Here is a 13,960-nt window from a genome sequence, read left to right on the forward strand (position 1 = left end):
TGCACCGCCTGTGTTTCCTATTTGCTCTTCCAGAGATGAAGAGAGTGCGAGTCTGCTGCCACTGCTTTACTAGGATTAATGGGAGATGTCAGCAGAAAAGCTCCCAGCAAACAGACAACAGAATACCATCTTCTCCCCCGTTTTCTCTAACTCCAGACTCCTTTTCTGATCTCTCTCCCCTAAACAAAGAAATATGTCTCAGGGAACTAAGGTAAAGTACTCTTCAACTGAAACTTTTCCCCTTGTTTTGCAGTCAAACACACTAGACAACATTGCTTACATCATGCCTGGACTGTGACAGCAAAGACTCTTGGACAGAAACCTTTTCCTGCCCTGTTGCTGGCTTGTGTGTATGTGACTGTTCCAGATCCCTTCACTGGCCTCTGGGTGTAGGTTTTAAATTTTTATATATATGCACATATATATATATATATATGTAAAATGTAAAATATATACATAGGACTGTAAGTACTTTGCTTTTAATAATTTTATGAAATGGCAAAGGTTTAGCCAAGATGAAACCTTGGCATGAATATGGGCTTGGAATTCTTTCTTCTCCTGTGGTGGATAAATCTGCCTTAAAAATCAATGTAACTTGGGGGCTGGGGGCTAGTTTTGGATGCCTAGTGCGTCACGGTAAGGTTGGCTAAAATGTGATTTTTTTCCAAACTCAGTTGTACCTCCAGACCCATCACTGACCATTTGCCTTACCTGTCTTACAGTCTGAAATGTAATGGGAAAGATTATGGGAAGACGTCAGTTAACTGAAAATACAAAGCTTTTCAACTTGAAGTGACCTAGGTGGGAGGCGATAACATCGTTCCCATCGGAAAGTTATTGTGATGGCCTAAGTGAACTTAGTAGAGGGTTCATTCCAATTCCTGCTCTATCGGTGTCCATGTCTCAAAACTTATTGTAATCATTGGTACCATTGGCAGCCTCTGTCTGGGCCAAGGAGTTTTGTGAGCCCTGGAGTGGGTAAAGTCATCAGTGTCACCAGTTGCACAGTCTGTATTGTGAACTGACCCAGAGCATTTGGTCAGCAGCACTAAGAGCTGGTATCTTCCATGGGCAGCATCAGCTCAGCTCACAGTTCTCCCGCTTGGTTGTTGGGTGGATGTAGAAGGTGAACTTTGCCCAGCCTAATTCCTGGGATCTTCTCTTTGGCTCCCCTGCTGGCCAGATACATGGCGTTTCGCATTCCACACATAAGCGAATTGCAAAAAAAAAAAAAAAAGTACTGTGTTCTCATGTAGGTTTATTTATGTGCAAGTATGAATGTGTTTTAATTATGTGTATTTAACTCTTTAAACTCCCTTAGATTTTAATTTATCCTGTAAATTTCTGTATATATAATTTAAAAAACAAGAGCCTCCACCAGCAACAGCATGTGGAAGAGACTAGATTTGTCATTTCTTCCTCCCCTCCTTCCTCTGGCCTCCTCTGCAAACTCCAGATCACCCACTCTTTAGGGTATCGTGCCTCAAGACGGAATCATTATGTTGGGATTCTAGTTCTTTACAATTAAATAATGTCAAGAAAGTGAAATAAAAAGGAATGTTACCATTCCCAGCTGCCCTCATTTCCAAAGAACCAGATTTTGCTTCCAGTTCCAAAGAAAACAGTTGAGCCCTTCAGGGTTGTTTTTAAATTTGGTGCAAGAGTCCACATCAAAACCAAGCTCTGAGGTGACTGCTTGCTTCCCTTGGCCTGGATGGAGCAGAGGCATCAGAGTCGATCTCTGAGGATAGTGCCCCCAGCCTGCATCCTGTGTAACTCCTTCCATCCTTCTTCCTTCCCATCCATGTGGTCACAGGACTGTGTTCCTTAAAGGTATTCTGGCTGCCGAATGCCTTTCTCACCTCAGAGCAGTTTTGAGATTGAACTGGGGAAACAGAAGGGAACAGGAATGTCTGGGAACCAAAACTACGAAGAGCAGAAGTCCTGGTTTGATTTCGTGTGTCAGCGCTTGTCGCACACCTCCTCTCTACCCAGGTCATCTCCTGTTGGACACAGGGTATCAGGGAAGGGGCCTCGGAGACATGGATGAGTACAGAAAGAAGCCAGTCCCACCATCGTCATTTGTACACATTAACGACGTCTTGACGAGAGCCTGCTTTTTGTTTGTTTGTTTTCCTTTAGAGTCCAACCCTATTGTATTTGTATTTAAAATTTGTAAACATTTGTATAATAATCTGTTCCTTGTGGTATTTGGTACTATTAGAGGAAAAACTTTGGATTCAGACCTTCTTGCAGTTTTTATATCATTGTTTTATTTTGTTTTTTAAATAAATTCTAGCAGTTTGATCCAAATCCCATTACAGTTGTATAAAGAAATAAAATTTTGTACTTATATTATTAAAAATCACATTTTTAATATTTGTAGTCCAGTGTCAGCTATCTTTTTCCTGTGGCAACCAAAGTTCCTATGAAATTTTAAACCTGTCTTTCACATTAAAAAAAAAAAAAAGCCCATCTGGAATAGAGGTCAAGTTTCTGATCAAAGCTATCTTCCTAACAAACATCTTGCTCTGTTTCTATTAACTTTTACATTGAGGACTTTCATCTTCTCTTTTGCTAATTGCAAAGCCAGTGGCTCTGTAAGTGTAGCTATATTCACTGGCAAATGAAATTGTATGCATATTACATTGTTGGCCTAAGTCAAATATCTATCAGTCTTGTATAAGAGTTGCATTCAAATTGTGTGCTAAATCATGTGTTTCAGTACTGTCCTGATTTGCTGAGTTACACTGGATTGGATAAATCACTTAATTTTATAGGTATCTGCAGTCCTGTCTATAAAAGTGTTAATGTCACTTCCCTGTTTCCAAGCCTTGCAGCCAGCCAGCCTGACATGTATGTTTAGTAATACTGTGAACATCTAATATATGAGATTAGAACTTTCAAGGTAAAATTTTCAACGCAAACATAAGGTGTTAATAGTCATAAATAATAAAATATTATGATTGGCTGTAAGGCTCACTTCTTACAGAGAGGCAGCAAGAAAGAGATCACCATATTGCTGAAGAGTGCTTTGCATATTTTATTGCACTTAATCCTCCCCCAAAGATTTATAAATATTATCCCCTTTTACAAATAAGGAGACAGGTACAGGAAAGCACTTTCCCTGAGTTTAAACAGCTAAGTAAATGGCAAAGCCAGAATAAGCACACTGGAACAGCAAACCCCAAAGCTGAGGCTCTCTTCTACCCCATGCTATCCTATGCTAAGTCACTTCAGTCATGTCTGACTCTGTGCAGCCCCATAGACGGCAGCCCACCAGGCTCCCCCGTCCCTGGGATTCTCCAAGCAAGAACACTAGAGTGGACTGCTATTTCCTTTTCCAATGCATGAAAGTGAAAAGTGAAAGTGAAGTCGCTCAGTCGTGTCCGACTCTTAGCGACTCCATGGATTGCAGCCTAACAGGCTCCTCCATCCATGGGATTTTCCAAGCAAGAGTACTGGAGTGGGGTGCCATTGCCTTCTCTGCTCTTCTACCCCAAGCCACCTTCGAATTTAAATTGTGTATGTAATTCATCGGAATCCTTCTCCATTATCTGCAGTCCTGAGCAAATGTGATTGCAGGAAAACTATCAGAACTATTCATTGTCCAAATGTTCTTTTGTCCTAGCTGGACTTTACTATAGGGATCTCACTTTTCTTGTCATACTGTGGTCTTTAAATTTTGGAAGCAGAGTATCTTAATTTTTTTGTTTAAATGTACTTAAAGGTTATAATCAATTATATTACATTTATGCATTGTCAGTCTTGAGGGATTTCAACATTTTTATCCATAGTAAGGCATTTGATATTGATATTGCTAAAATGCTTAAAAGGAAAAATTAAAAGACTATTTACTAAATGAGTTTGTTCTGTTAGGAAATAGTTTGAAGACATAGTTTGTACTGCACTTAATGTTTTCCATTTACATTACTATTTATTGACAAAATCTACACACTTCCATTTCTAATTTAATAGCTGTACAACTTTCTGTCTGCATGGAGTTAATATAATTTCACTCCCTGTTTGGGGGTATGTGGGTTGTTTCTGCTTTCTTACTATGAAGGATGAAACTTATGGCTGTTCTATTCTCTGTAGTAAAGCCAAGATCTGCCTATAATCACTTCAAACCAGAGTGATGCAAGAAGGCAAGAACTTCCAGTCATCCAACATAGTGATATTAAAGGTTAATGGAAGAATCCAAAGGAAAATCATGCTAAATACTTGCCATACTAACAAGCAATATGCTTAAATGAAAAAAAACATGGAAGGTACCTACCTGACATGAAAATCATCATAAGTGCACATCCCCCCTTTATAGGCTAACTGCCATTGCTAATTTAAATTTTCAAGCATTAGTCATCGTGCTGGACAACAGTGAGAGAAACAGACATAGCATCCCAGCCTCAAGGAGCATCTAGACTACTGGGGGACTGGTTATATATTAACATGTCTCATGAGCATTATTAAAACACTTCAAAGCACAGGAGTACATGATTTCAATAAAGCTTTTATATGGTACAATAAAGATGTCAGACCCTATTGACTGTTCAGTTAACATACAGAAGTGATAAAGTTGTAATTCAGGTTTTCTATCATCCTAAATTTGAAAATTACTAGCCTTTCAAATTAAAAATTCATAAATATGTTCGATAAATACTAAATCACCTCGCAGTAGCTCAGACTACCAAAGCAGTGGTTATTATATCTTTTGGAGTGCATGTCATTAGAAGCAAAAAAATATAACCAATAGATAAGATATCTAATGAGTAAGTGACACAGCTGAAACATGGCACACGGGAAGATGGAAGAAGATATATGAATTACAAAGCTGGAGAAAGCCTTTGAGATTCTTAGCTTGGGGTCCACTGATGTACCTCAGGGACCCCAGAACCCCTCTGAGGTACAATTCTATCTTGCCTTTTTTCTTCAGAAACGCTCGAATGCTTTGTACAATTTCTCAAAGGATCCTGTGACCTAAAAAAATAAAGTTTATAAGTCCTTGATCTAATTCCAGAATTCAGAGAAAATGGAAGCCTGCTGTTTGAATCACACCGTAAATGAATGGCAGAGATGTGTCCTAGGACCCACTCACAACATTTGTATGCTTTCTGCCACCCTGAGCTCTAGCCCATCACTAGCTGCAATTCACTGAGTTGTCTCTCAGTGTCAAGGTCTCGAAAATCCTTGGCTCTTGCCTTCTATTTGAGGTAAGGGAATCTGGGCTGCAAACATGACGCATTTTGCAGCCAGGAGACCTGAGCCTCAAACAGGAAGCGTCCTCTCTGGGTAGGGAGGCAACAGGCCAGAGAGGCTGTCAACCCCAGCACCGGGTGTGTAGTCATACTGAGGTCCCGGGAGCTTAGACTAAGAGCTAGAGCTTTGGTCTCGGCTTGCTGGGTAACCTTACCCAAGTCATTTCCCGGGTCTGAGATTGGGTTTTCCAGATGAGAAGAGCTCAAAGACCACGCCCCTAAATCCTTAAGCACGCATGGAGGGCGTGGCTTAGCGAAACCCACGCCCCCTTGTCCGCAGTCGCCCTACGTACTGCGTGATGTCCACCGACGCCAAGTTAACCGCAGTGAGGTCATCACCCTCCGCCTCAGGGAGCCGACACTCCACGTCCGAGGCGGGGCCTGCGGCTCGGCTCCAGACTGCCTCTGCCCCGCCCCAGCCGCGCCTCCTCGAGGACGGTCCAGCGCGTCACGTGACGGGTCCGCGGTGTTGGCGGTTGCTGTCAGCTGATTCCCCGGTTTGGTGGCAGCGGCAGCAGTGGCGATGGACTTTCTCCTGGGGAACCCGTTCAGCTCTCCGGTGGGACAGCGCATCGGTGAGTCCCCGGGGCCCCGCGCAGCCCCAACGCACCACTCCGCGTTGGACCCCGGCCCCCCAGGGTACCTCCAGGTCCCGAGTCACACACCGGAGGGAGGCAGGGAGGGGAGTGAGGCTGGCGTGTCTCTCCCAGACCCGGCCCCGCCCTGCCTCCCGCCTGCTTTGATTGACAAAAGCCGCTGTCCACTAGGAGGCCTCGGATTGTGATGGATGCCCACGGCAGCCAATAAATAAAGAGAGAAGGCGGGCCCGCGTGGCCGCGGCTCAGCCAATGTGCAGCTGCTGGGGTCGCGAATCCAGGCCGAAAGTTTGGGGGGTTAAAGGGACTGCGTGGTTTTTGCAGTCCTTGGGTCCCTCGATGGTTTCTGTCGTCGCCTCCCCTGCACGGGTTACACCACCTGGGCTCTTGCCATTTCCTTCCTGGCTCGTCTGGAGCTGCGAACACTGATACCTGAGAAGGGCTGGAAGTCCATTCTCAAGGACCAGGAGGCTGGGGCTTGGCGGCCGGGCGGGCATATTGCGGGCAGGCGGCTGGGAGCCCTTCCTCCGCCAAGCCGGGGCTAGACGCTGGGGAGCCCACCCCACGAGAAGGCCAGGCCAACGCCTCAGGAACTGCCGGCCGTAGCCGCCTCATCGGCCGGCACCGAATGGACCGCGTGGAGTCGCAGACTCGGAGCTGGAAGGCATCTTCGAAACCACCTGATTCGGCCTCCCTCATTTCTCAGCAGCTGGGAGGGCCAAGCCCTCTGGGCGAGACACAGGCTCACTCAGAGCCCAGGTCTCCTGATTCTCTTGGCACCTGTTGACCCGAGACTTACTAATGGTGCGGCGTTGGCTGTCTGTAGAGAGGATCCCTCCCCCAGTGATGAGGGTATAATAATGATCCCTGCCTCCTTGGGGTTGTTGTTTAGGTTAAACTCGTTCATAAGTGTGAAGGATTTAGTGCATTCCACGTGGCAGATGCTCTCTAAAAGAAGGTGGTAATATTTATTATTGTTACTGAGACACCACCAAGTGAGGGTTCCAAAATCCTGAGAATGGCTGGACAGTTGGTCTCACAGACACTCATTCCTGCCCACCATCTCAGAGAGGACCCACACGCCATGGCCCGGACACTTCACCAGAACAGTCTGGGTGTGCTTCGTCGCCTGAATAAACCGAGGGAAGTACTGTGAAAGCGTCTCTCTATCTTTTTGATGATTTTTAGCCTTAAGTCCAGACTGGGAAAACTGGATCTTTTAGACAAGACATTCTTTTCATTCTTGCTGTCTTAGAAGTCAAACCTCACTTAAGTCTGTTAACCCAGCTCTGTGTTGAAATCGCCCCCTGCGGCTGTTTGTGGCTCTTTTGAGGTTTTGTAATCAAATGTTTTGAGAGGATGCTGTCAGTAGAGACTTTACATACCAGGAAGCTCCTGGACCTGAGAGGGGCAGCTGCTCTCTCAGGACCCTCACCCACCTGCTACACAAACACACACACACACTGATGAGTCATTGTTTGGAAGCTGAAGAGAAGGCAGCTCATCTCTTGTCTATATTTCTCCAACTGCAGAAACCTCTGCTTTTATCACATGTCAAGTTTGAGACTTCCTACCCACCCACCCCCCAAAAAAGAAAAAAATTCTGGTTCACAGTCAGCCAAATATGCCTGAGGCTTTCTAGAAAAGCTCGTTGGGACTCCAGGCTTGAGGTAGTCAAAGAAAAAAGCTTCTCTTCTTACCCTGAAGGGTTACCTGTCTTGGGCAAGAAATATTCAATCCGAAGAGCATGCTACTAAACTCTTAGTCCCTTAGAGCACAGACCATGTTTTACTGCAGGAACAGTCCTTATCCTGGGGCTCTTCTAATCCAGGGCTATCATCAGAATCCCCTGGAAGACTTGTTAAAGCATCAAAGGCTGGGCCCCACCCCCCCAGAGTTTATGACTGTAGATCTGAGGTGGCCACCAGATTGAAAACCTCCATTCTAGCCCATCCCCTTCATTCTACACTAGAGACTGAGGCCAAGAGAGGGAAGGTGGAAAATAGGACTCACCCAAGACCCCAGTGACGTGGTCAGAAAGCTGAGATTTCAGGGACCCCTCTGAGTCCCTGAAATCTGAACCAAAGCTGAAGAGGCTCTAAAAGTACGATTAAATGAATAATGTCTGCTATTTGAGTTAATACCCTCAGTATTCCTTTTCTTTTCTTCCCCCCCACCTCCACTCCCGGGGTGTGGGGGAGCAACATCCCTGATCAGCTGTAATTACTAATGACCTAGTATGAGCTGCTTGCATTTCTATAAACTGCAGGATTGAAATAATCTCTTCTCGAGCCTGCCAACTTCATCCCCCAGTTGAGCATAGAGCCCTGTCCAGTTGGCAGCGCTGAGCACAGTAGGTCCTGATGGTGTAAATCAGAGCACAGTGTCTCTCGACTCAGAAAGTTTGCAGTCACCCATCCACACCCCTTTCTGCTTGCTGCTCCCTGTGCCTGGAATGCCTGCTGCCAGTGCCTCCTTCAAAGCTCCAGGCATCATCACCTACTCCATGAGGCCTTCGCTGACCCCTTCAGATCCAGCCATTGTTGTTGTGCCCTCCCATCACCCTAGCTCCTCAGGCTCACTCCCTGTCTGCCTTTGGGCTCTGCTTCCTGGGTGGAATGGTGGTTATGGCAGCATCCATTTCTCAGAGTGGTTGTGAGAGTGAAGTGAGATGCTCTCTGGAGAGGGCCTGGCACATTATCAGTTTGCAGGAAACATCGTCATCATTTTTATTATTTTCACCAATGTCACACTAATAAAGCACTGTGGCATTCTGTTAGTAATTGTGCGTGTGTTTCCCCTGCTGGACTAGGCTTTGTGAGAGCAGATGCTGAATCTGACTGATCCAGACCCTGGGTACTTAGCATCATGCTGACACATGACTGGAGGGAAGAAAGGAAAAAAGGAAAGTAACAGTTTGTGAGCAAACACCAGGTGCCATACTCGCATCGCAGTCCTGTTGTCAAACCCAGGTTTGTGTGCTGGGTGTGCAGTGTGGCCAAACAGACCACAGCGGGAGTTTGGAGCAGAGAAAAGTTTATTGCAAGGGCCCAGGAAGGAGATTGGGCTATGCATGCTCACAAGACCCAAAATCCCACTGGTTTTCAGGGAGGAGTTTCTAAAGGCAAAATTAGGAGGAAGGTGGAACTCCAGGGTTTGTAAATTTCTCCTGATTGGTTGTGGGAGGTAACAAGGTGGGGCTCCAGGAATCTCCGGCGTCAGCCTTCTGGTTCCATCCAGTCTGGGGTCTCCCTGCTTGCGCAGACCTGAAGTCACCATCATCCACCTGGGTGGGGCCCCAGCTCCTATAGTAGAACTCAGAGATGTGTATCAGATTGTCAAGTAAATCCCTTGAGAAGGAACTAGGACACTTTTATATTGCTGCACTCTTGTTTCTTGACTGCTTTTCCTTTGTTTCTGGGTTCCCTCCCTCCCCTAATGAGTAACTGAATCTGCCCTTTGGAATTCAGGGAAGATTTAGGAGACAGACGCCTTTTCCGCAAAAACAAGAAATGGGGAACACTGAAAGGCTTTCGTACCCAGAAGGGCCCTGCAGGATACCAGTGGTTTTCAAAGCCCCCTTTTCTTTGATACTCTTCAGTCTTGGGGGCAACAGGTGTGGGACAAGAAAGGGAATAAAGTTTTGAATAAAGAAATTAATATGAACTTGACAGAGGAACTCAGTTTTAGGGGGAGTCGGTTTCAAGCCTACAGGGTTTTGCTATTTTTTCCAATCATCAAAAGTAAATCTGAAGGAAGGTGTCACTTCCCAAGGTTTCCCAGCTTCCTAGAGTCAGGACCCAGACCCAGGTCTCTCTGCCTGCAGAACTGAGGTCCTCTCTTGCACCCTCACCACCCTGCCCCTGGCTGGTCAATACCTGTTTGGAATTTGGAGCAACCCAGCCCTCCAGCAGCCACAGTTATTGTTTGACCCACAGACCAGCTTTTCTGCTTGTGGCGCTTACTGGGCCCTGAATGTTTCCAGGTCACTCGTGCTCAGTCAAGTCAGTCATGTCCAACTCTTTGTAACCTCGTGGACTGTAGCCCACCAGATTCCTGTGTCCATGAGATTTCCAGGCAAAAATACGGGAGAGGGGCGCCATTTCCTCCTCCAGGTCACTAAAGAATCCACTGTGAAGTAAAGAATATGCACAACCTAAAAGTTGAGCATTTTGTTTTGTCTGGAGCCCACACTGAGAACTACAGCCCGGGAGGCAGTCTCTCAGATAGCTCTTAGGCACCGTTCCAAAGAGGTCAGGGAGGAGCCAGGAGATATAGGAGTTTTTGGTGGGGGAAGGCAGGTGGAGGGGGGTGGGGGGACACACAGTCAGACAGCAAAAGATGACTGCTAATCACAAAAAGCAGACATCACAAATGAATGATTTTAGTGCTTTTCTCTGTGTGGGAAGAGGCAAGAGTCTGGGCGTTTTGAAGTCATTCCTTTGGTGTGCATCTTCACTATCTAGGCCCAGTATACTCTTTTTCTCCATCCTGAACTCTGCTCAGGTGCACTTTGGTGAAGGGAGGGTGCCGCTGTAACCAAAGGCTTGATGGCCACAAGTGCTTTTGTTTACTGAAATGGTGGGTGATGCTTTATCTATCAGAAAAGCTTCCAGTGGGCAGCAGCCTCTGGCTGAAAGGACCCCAGATAGTGAGTACTAGCTGGTGTTGACTCAGCCCTTTTCTTCCAAGGATTTAAAAACCCATCTGAGGTATTTTCTGAGGACAGCCCTGGCTGGCCTTGTTTTAAAAACCCAATTTTCCACCTCCAGCTGTCAGCTCACCCCAGCACTTTGACTGGAGGTGCAGCTGACCCAGGAGAGCCAGCTGCAAACAGCAGAGACTCTAGACACAGGCAGTGCCTGGGGACTAGCCCCTAGTCATGGGGCAGGAGGAAAGCTCAGAGCCTAAGACTGAGCCCTGGGGTGGACAGGAGAGGTGAAAGGTCAGGGAGAGCCACTCTTAGCCCCACAAAGGCCAAGCTAGGGGACTACCAGAAGGCATCATAGGTGGGAGACAACAGGCATTAGCAGGAAGAGAGCCCCACAGGCCCTCAGGGCTGCCCTTTGGGGAGCAATGAGTGGAAACCAAACCGGACATTCAGGCGTGTTGTCAAGGGAATGCCAGGCTAGGTGGCAGGAGACCTGGGTCCGGCTCACGTTCGTTCCTGACTGTGTCTCATTCCTTCTCACCACTTTCTGTTAGGGGCCATCACTCTCCCTCATTCACAGAGGACTGAACAACTGAGGGGACGGTGAGGACAGGGGAAGGTTGGTATTAGAGAGAAGAAAGAAATGGCTGGGTACTGGGGAGGAGTGATGGAACCGATTCCATCACTCCGAGGAGCTCAGTGCCAGCACGGTTCACAGCGGGACTGGGCGCAGTTTGGTAGTGAGCTCCCCACCACTGGAGGTGAGGAGGGGAGGGAGGCTGTAAGCAGGATGTTGCGTGGCTGGCAGAGTAGACTAGACCAGGATTTGCAAACTTTTTCTGTAAAGGGCCAGAGAGTAAATATTTTCAATTTTGTGGGCCGTATGGCTTCTGCTGCAATCTATTGGCCTCTGCCCTCAGAGGACGAAAGCAGACAGACAGTGTCAGTGAAGGGACATGGCTGTGTTCAGACTTCTTTTGTGGACACTGAAATGGGAATTTCATGTAATTTTCATGTTATGAAATGATCTTTGGAATTTCTTTTTCAACCATTTGAAACTGTAGAGACTAAGCTTGTGGGCCATGCAAAAGCAGACTCCTTTTGGCACATGAGTTTATAGTTTGCTGACCTCTTGGCCAGAGGCAGAATGATGGGGGGCATTGTGCTTCAAAATGGGGTCCCAAGATATCCCTGTTAGAGATGCTTGAGAACGCTCCAATTCTGGACCCCCCGATTCAGAATCTCTACCACTTCCCACTCTTTGCTATGTGGAGCCCTTGCAGCTTGAAGCTCCGATTCCTTGATCTGTAAGTGCTGGCACCAGGTTAGAACCCAACATTTGTGTCTTAAGGATAAGAGGGACTAATATCTAGAAAGGGCTTTGAGTCAGATGGCCACACGGGGTGTGTTCCTGAGTCAGACCAGGTGGTCCAAATCCTGGTTTATCCATCGTCTGCTTTGTTACCTGAAGCAAGTTACTTAACCTCTCTGTTCTCCAATTTCCTGTCTTAAAAATGAGGATAATAATAGCAGGGATCAGTCAGGATTGGGAGGTTCAGCCATGTAGGGAGGTTCTCATATGGTCACGTTGTGAAGCACTTGGCCCATTGCCCACCAGACAGTAATTGTCCATAATTGTCAGCTGTTGTGATTTTCCCCAGGTGTTATTATCATTGATGGGGCAGAGTCTAAGGTCACCAGGGAGCCAGGGTACCCACCTAGGGCCCTGGTCCCAGCACAGCCTCTATCTGGTCTTGGTGTTACTGGGAATGAGCAGTCGCAGGCTGGGTGGCAGCCACAGTCACAGACAGGTCAGGTTTCAGGCTGTGGGGTGGAGCCGGTTTTCACTTGGGAATTAAAGCCTTTGCCTGACTGTACAGATGGAACTGGTGAATAGGTTTTGTTTCCTCCCTGAGCTCAAAGAAATAAGAGTAAAGTCCCACATTTCCGCCCTTCTGGTTTCAGAAAAAAACAAAAACCCTCAGTCTTCTAATTAGCCTGGGGCCATCACTCCAAGGATTCAGGACAAGTTAACTCTTTACCTCCTTATCACAGAAGTCTCTGCCGAAGCTGGCTCTCTCCAGACTTCTGCCCTTGTGTCCCACCTTTAGTTGTATTTTCATAGTGTCTTCCTTTTATTCACTTACCTTTTTAAAGTTGGCCTTATCCTGTGTAATTACATCCTGAAGTCATGACTTTGACAAGCTGCTCGACATTAAATAGGCAACTCTAAAAATGTCTTTATGTTTGCTCATGATCCCACCTGATGCCAGGTTTGCTCGTGATCCCAGATGGCACATTTCAGCCACTCAGATGTAAGCAGTCTGAATAGGCTCAGAACATAGACCCTGCATCAGAAGATTTGGGTTCAAGTACCAGCTCCTCCCCTCCCCAGCCATGTCCCCAGGCAAGTGACAGAACCTCCAAGGGGATTGTGCTTCCATGGACATGGAAGACTTGAGAACTGGTAGAGACCCCAGAGTGCCATGAAGAGCCAAGCAGCTATGCAGGATCCATGGGAGGAATTGGGCTTTACACCTGTGGGGAAAGCAGGAAAGGGAAGGAGGGAATCGGGAGGGAGGAGCCAGCCAGGTTACAGAGATTGAGACCAGGAGAACAAAGGACAGGCAGAGATGTCCTCTGTTCACCTGGAGCTTGAATACACTGATGCAGGATAAACCCTGGGTTGGTTCCCTTCATGTGTCAATTTTGGCCAGGTCACGGTACCCAGATATTTGTTGTTGTTGTTTAGTCACTAAGTTGTGTCAACTCTTTTGCAACCCCATGGACTGTATAGCCCACTAGGCTCCTCTGTTCAGGTGATTCTGCAAGCAAGAATACTGGAGTGGGTTGCCATGCCCTCTTCCAGGGCATCTTCCCAACCCAGGGATCAAACCTGCATCTCCTGCACTGGCTGAGCCACCAGGAAAGCCCACACAGATATTTAGCCAAACATTAATCTAGATGTTTCTGTGAAAGTATTTTTTTAGATGAAATTAACATTTAAGTCCATCTTTGAGAAGAGCAGATTACCCTCTATAATGTGAATGGGCCTCATCTGACCAGTTGCATAGAAGAAAGACTGGCCTCCCCAGAAGATGGGATGCTGCCAGCAGATGACCTCTGTACTTGAACTGCATCTGTCTCCTGCTTGTCTGTCCTGCAGATTTTGAAAGGTTCCATGCTCTAAAGAGCAAAATTGCATAGGAACCTGGAATGTTAGGTCCATGAGTCCAAATTGGAAGTGGTCAAACAGGAGATGACAAGAATGAACATCGACATTCTAGGAATCAGCGAACTAAGATGGATTGGAATGGGTGAAGCAGAGACATTACTTTGTCAACAAAGGTCCGTCTAGTCAAGGCTATGGTGTTTCCAGTAGTCATGTGTGGATGTGAGAGTTGGACTATAAAGAAAGCTGAGCGCCGAAAAATTGATACTTTTGAACTGTGGTGTTG

General features: G+C 46.6%; 2 protein-coding genes across 20 annotated transcripts in view; both read left to right on the plus strand.

Moving 5' to 3' along the window:
* HMGXB4 (HMG-box containing 4) overlaps nucleotides 1-2,385 on the plus strand; it is a 35,782-nt gene extending 33,397 nt beyond the window's left edge. For 12 of the 17 annotated variants that reach the window (XR_015164073.1, XR_015164072.1, XR_015164070.1 and 9 more), the window contains one exon: nucleotides 254-2,385. Coding sequence is in view for 9 of the 17 variants with exons in the window: in XM_086401216.1 (XP_086257342.1) it covers nucleotides 254-298 (45 nt within the window). In the remaining 8 variants the exon portion in view is untranslated. The remainder of the gene's footprint in view (nucleotides 1-253) is intronic. The other 5 variants (XR_015164069.1, XR_015164067.1, XR_015164066.1 and 2 more) reach the window with 1 other exon arrangement.
* Nucleotides 2,386-5,712: 3,327 nt separating this feature from the next.
* Nucleotides 5,713-13,960, plus strand: part of TOM1 (target of myb1 membrane trafficking protein) — a 40,677-nt gene continuing 32,429 nt past the window's right edge. For all 3 annotated transcript variants that reach the window (XM_086401224.1, XM_086401225.1, XM_086401226.1), the window contains exon 1: nucleotides 5,713-5,830. In XM_086401224.1, coding sequence (XP_086257350.1) covers nucleotides 5,779-5,830 — 52 coding nt within the window. In that variant the 5' untranslated portion in view covers nucleotides 5,713-5,778. The remainder of the gene's footprint in view (nucleotides 5,831-13,960) is intronic.

The sequence above is a fragment of the Bos grunniens genome, chromosome 5 (assembly GCF_055505025.1).
Source record: "Bos grunniens cultivar Pamir isolate PY7600 chromosome 5, Bosgru_T2T1.0, whole genome shotgun sequence".
Classification (NCBI taxonomy): domain Eukaryota; kingdom Metazoa; phylum Chordata; class Mammalia; order Artiodactyla; family Bovidae; genus Bos; species Bos grunniens.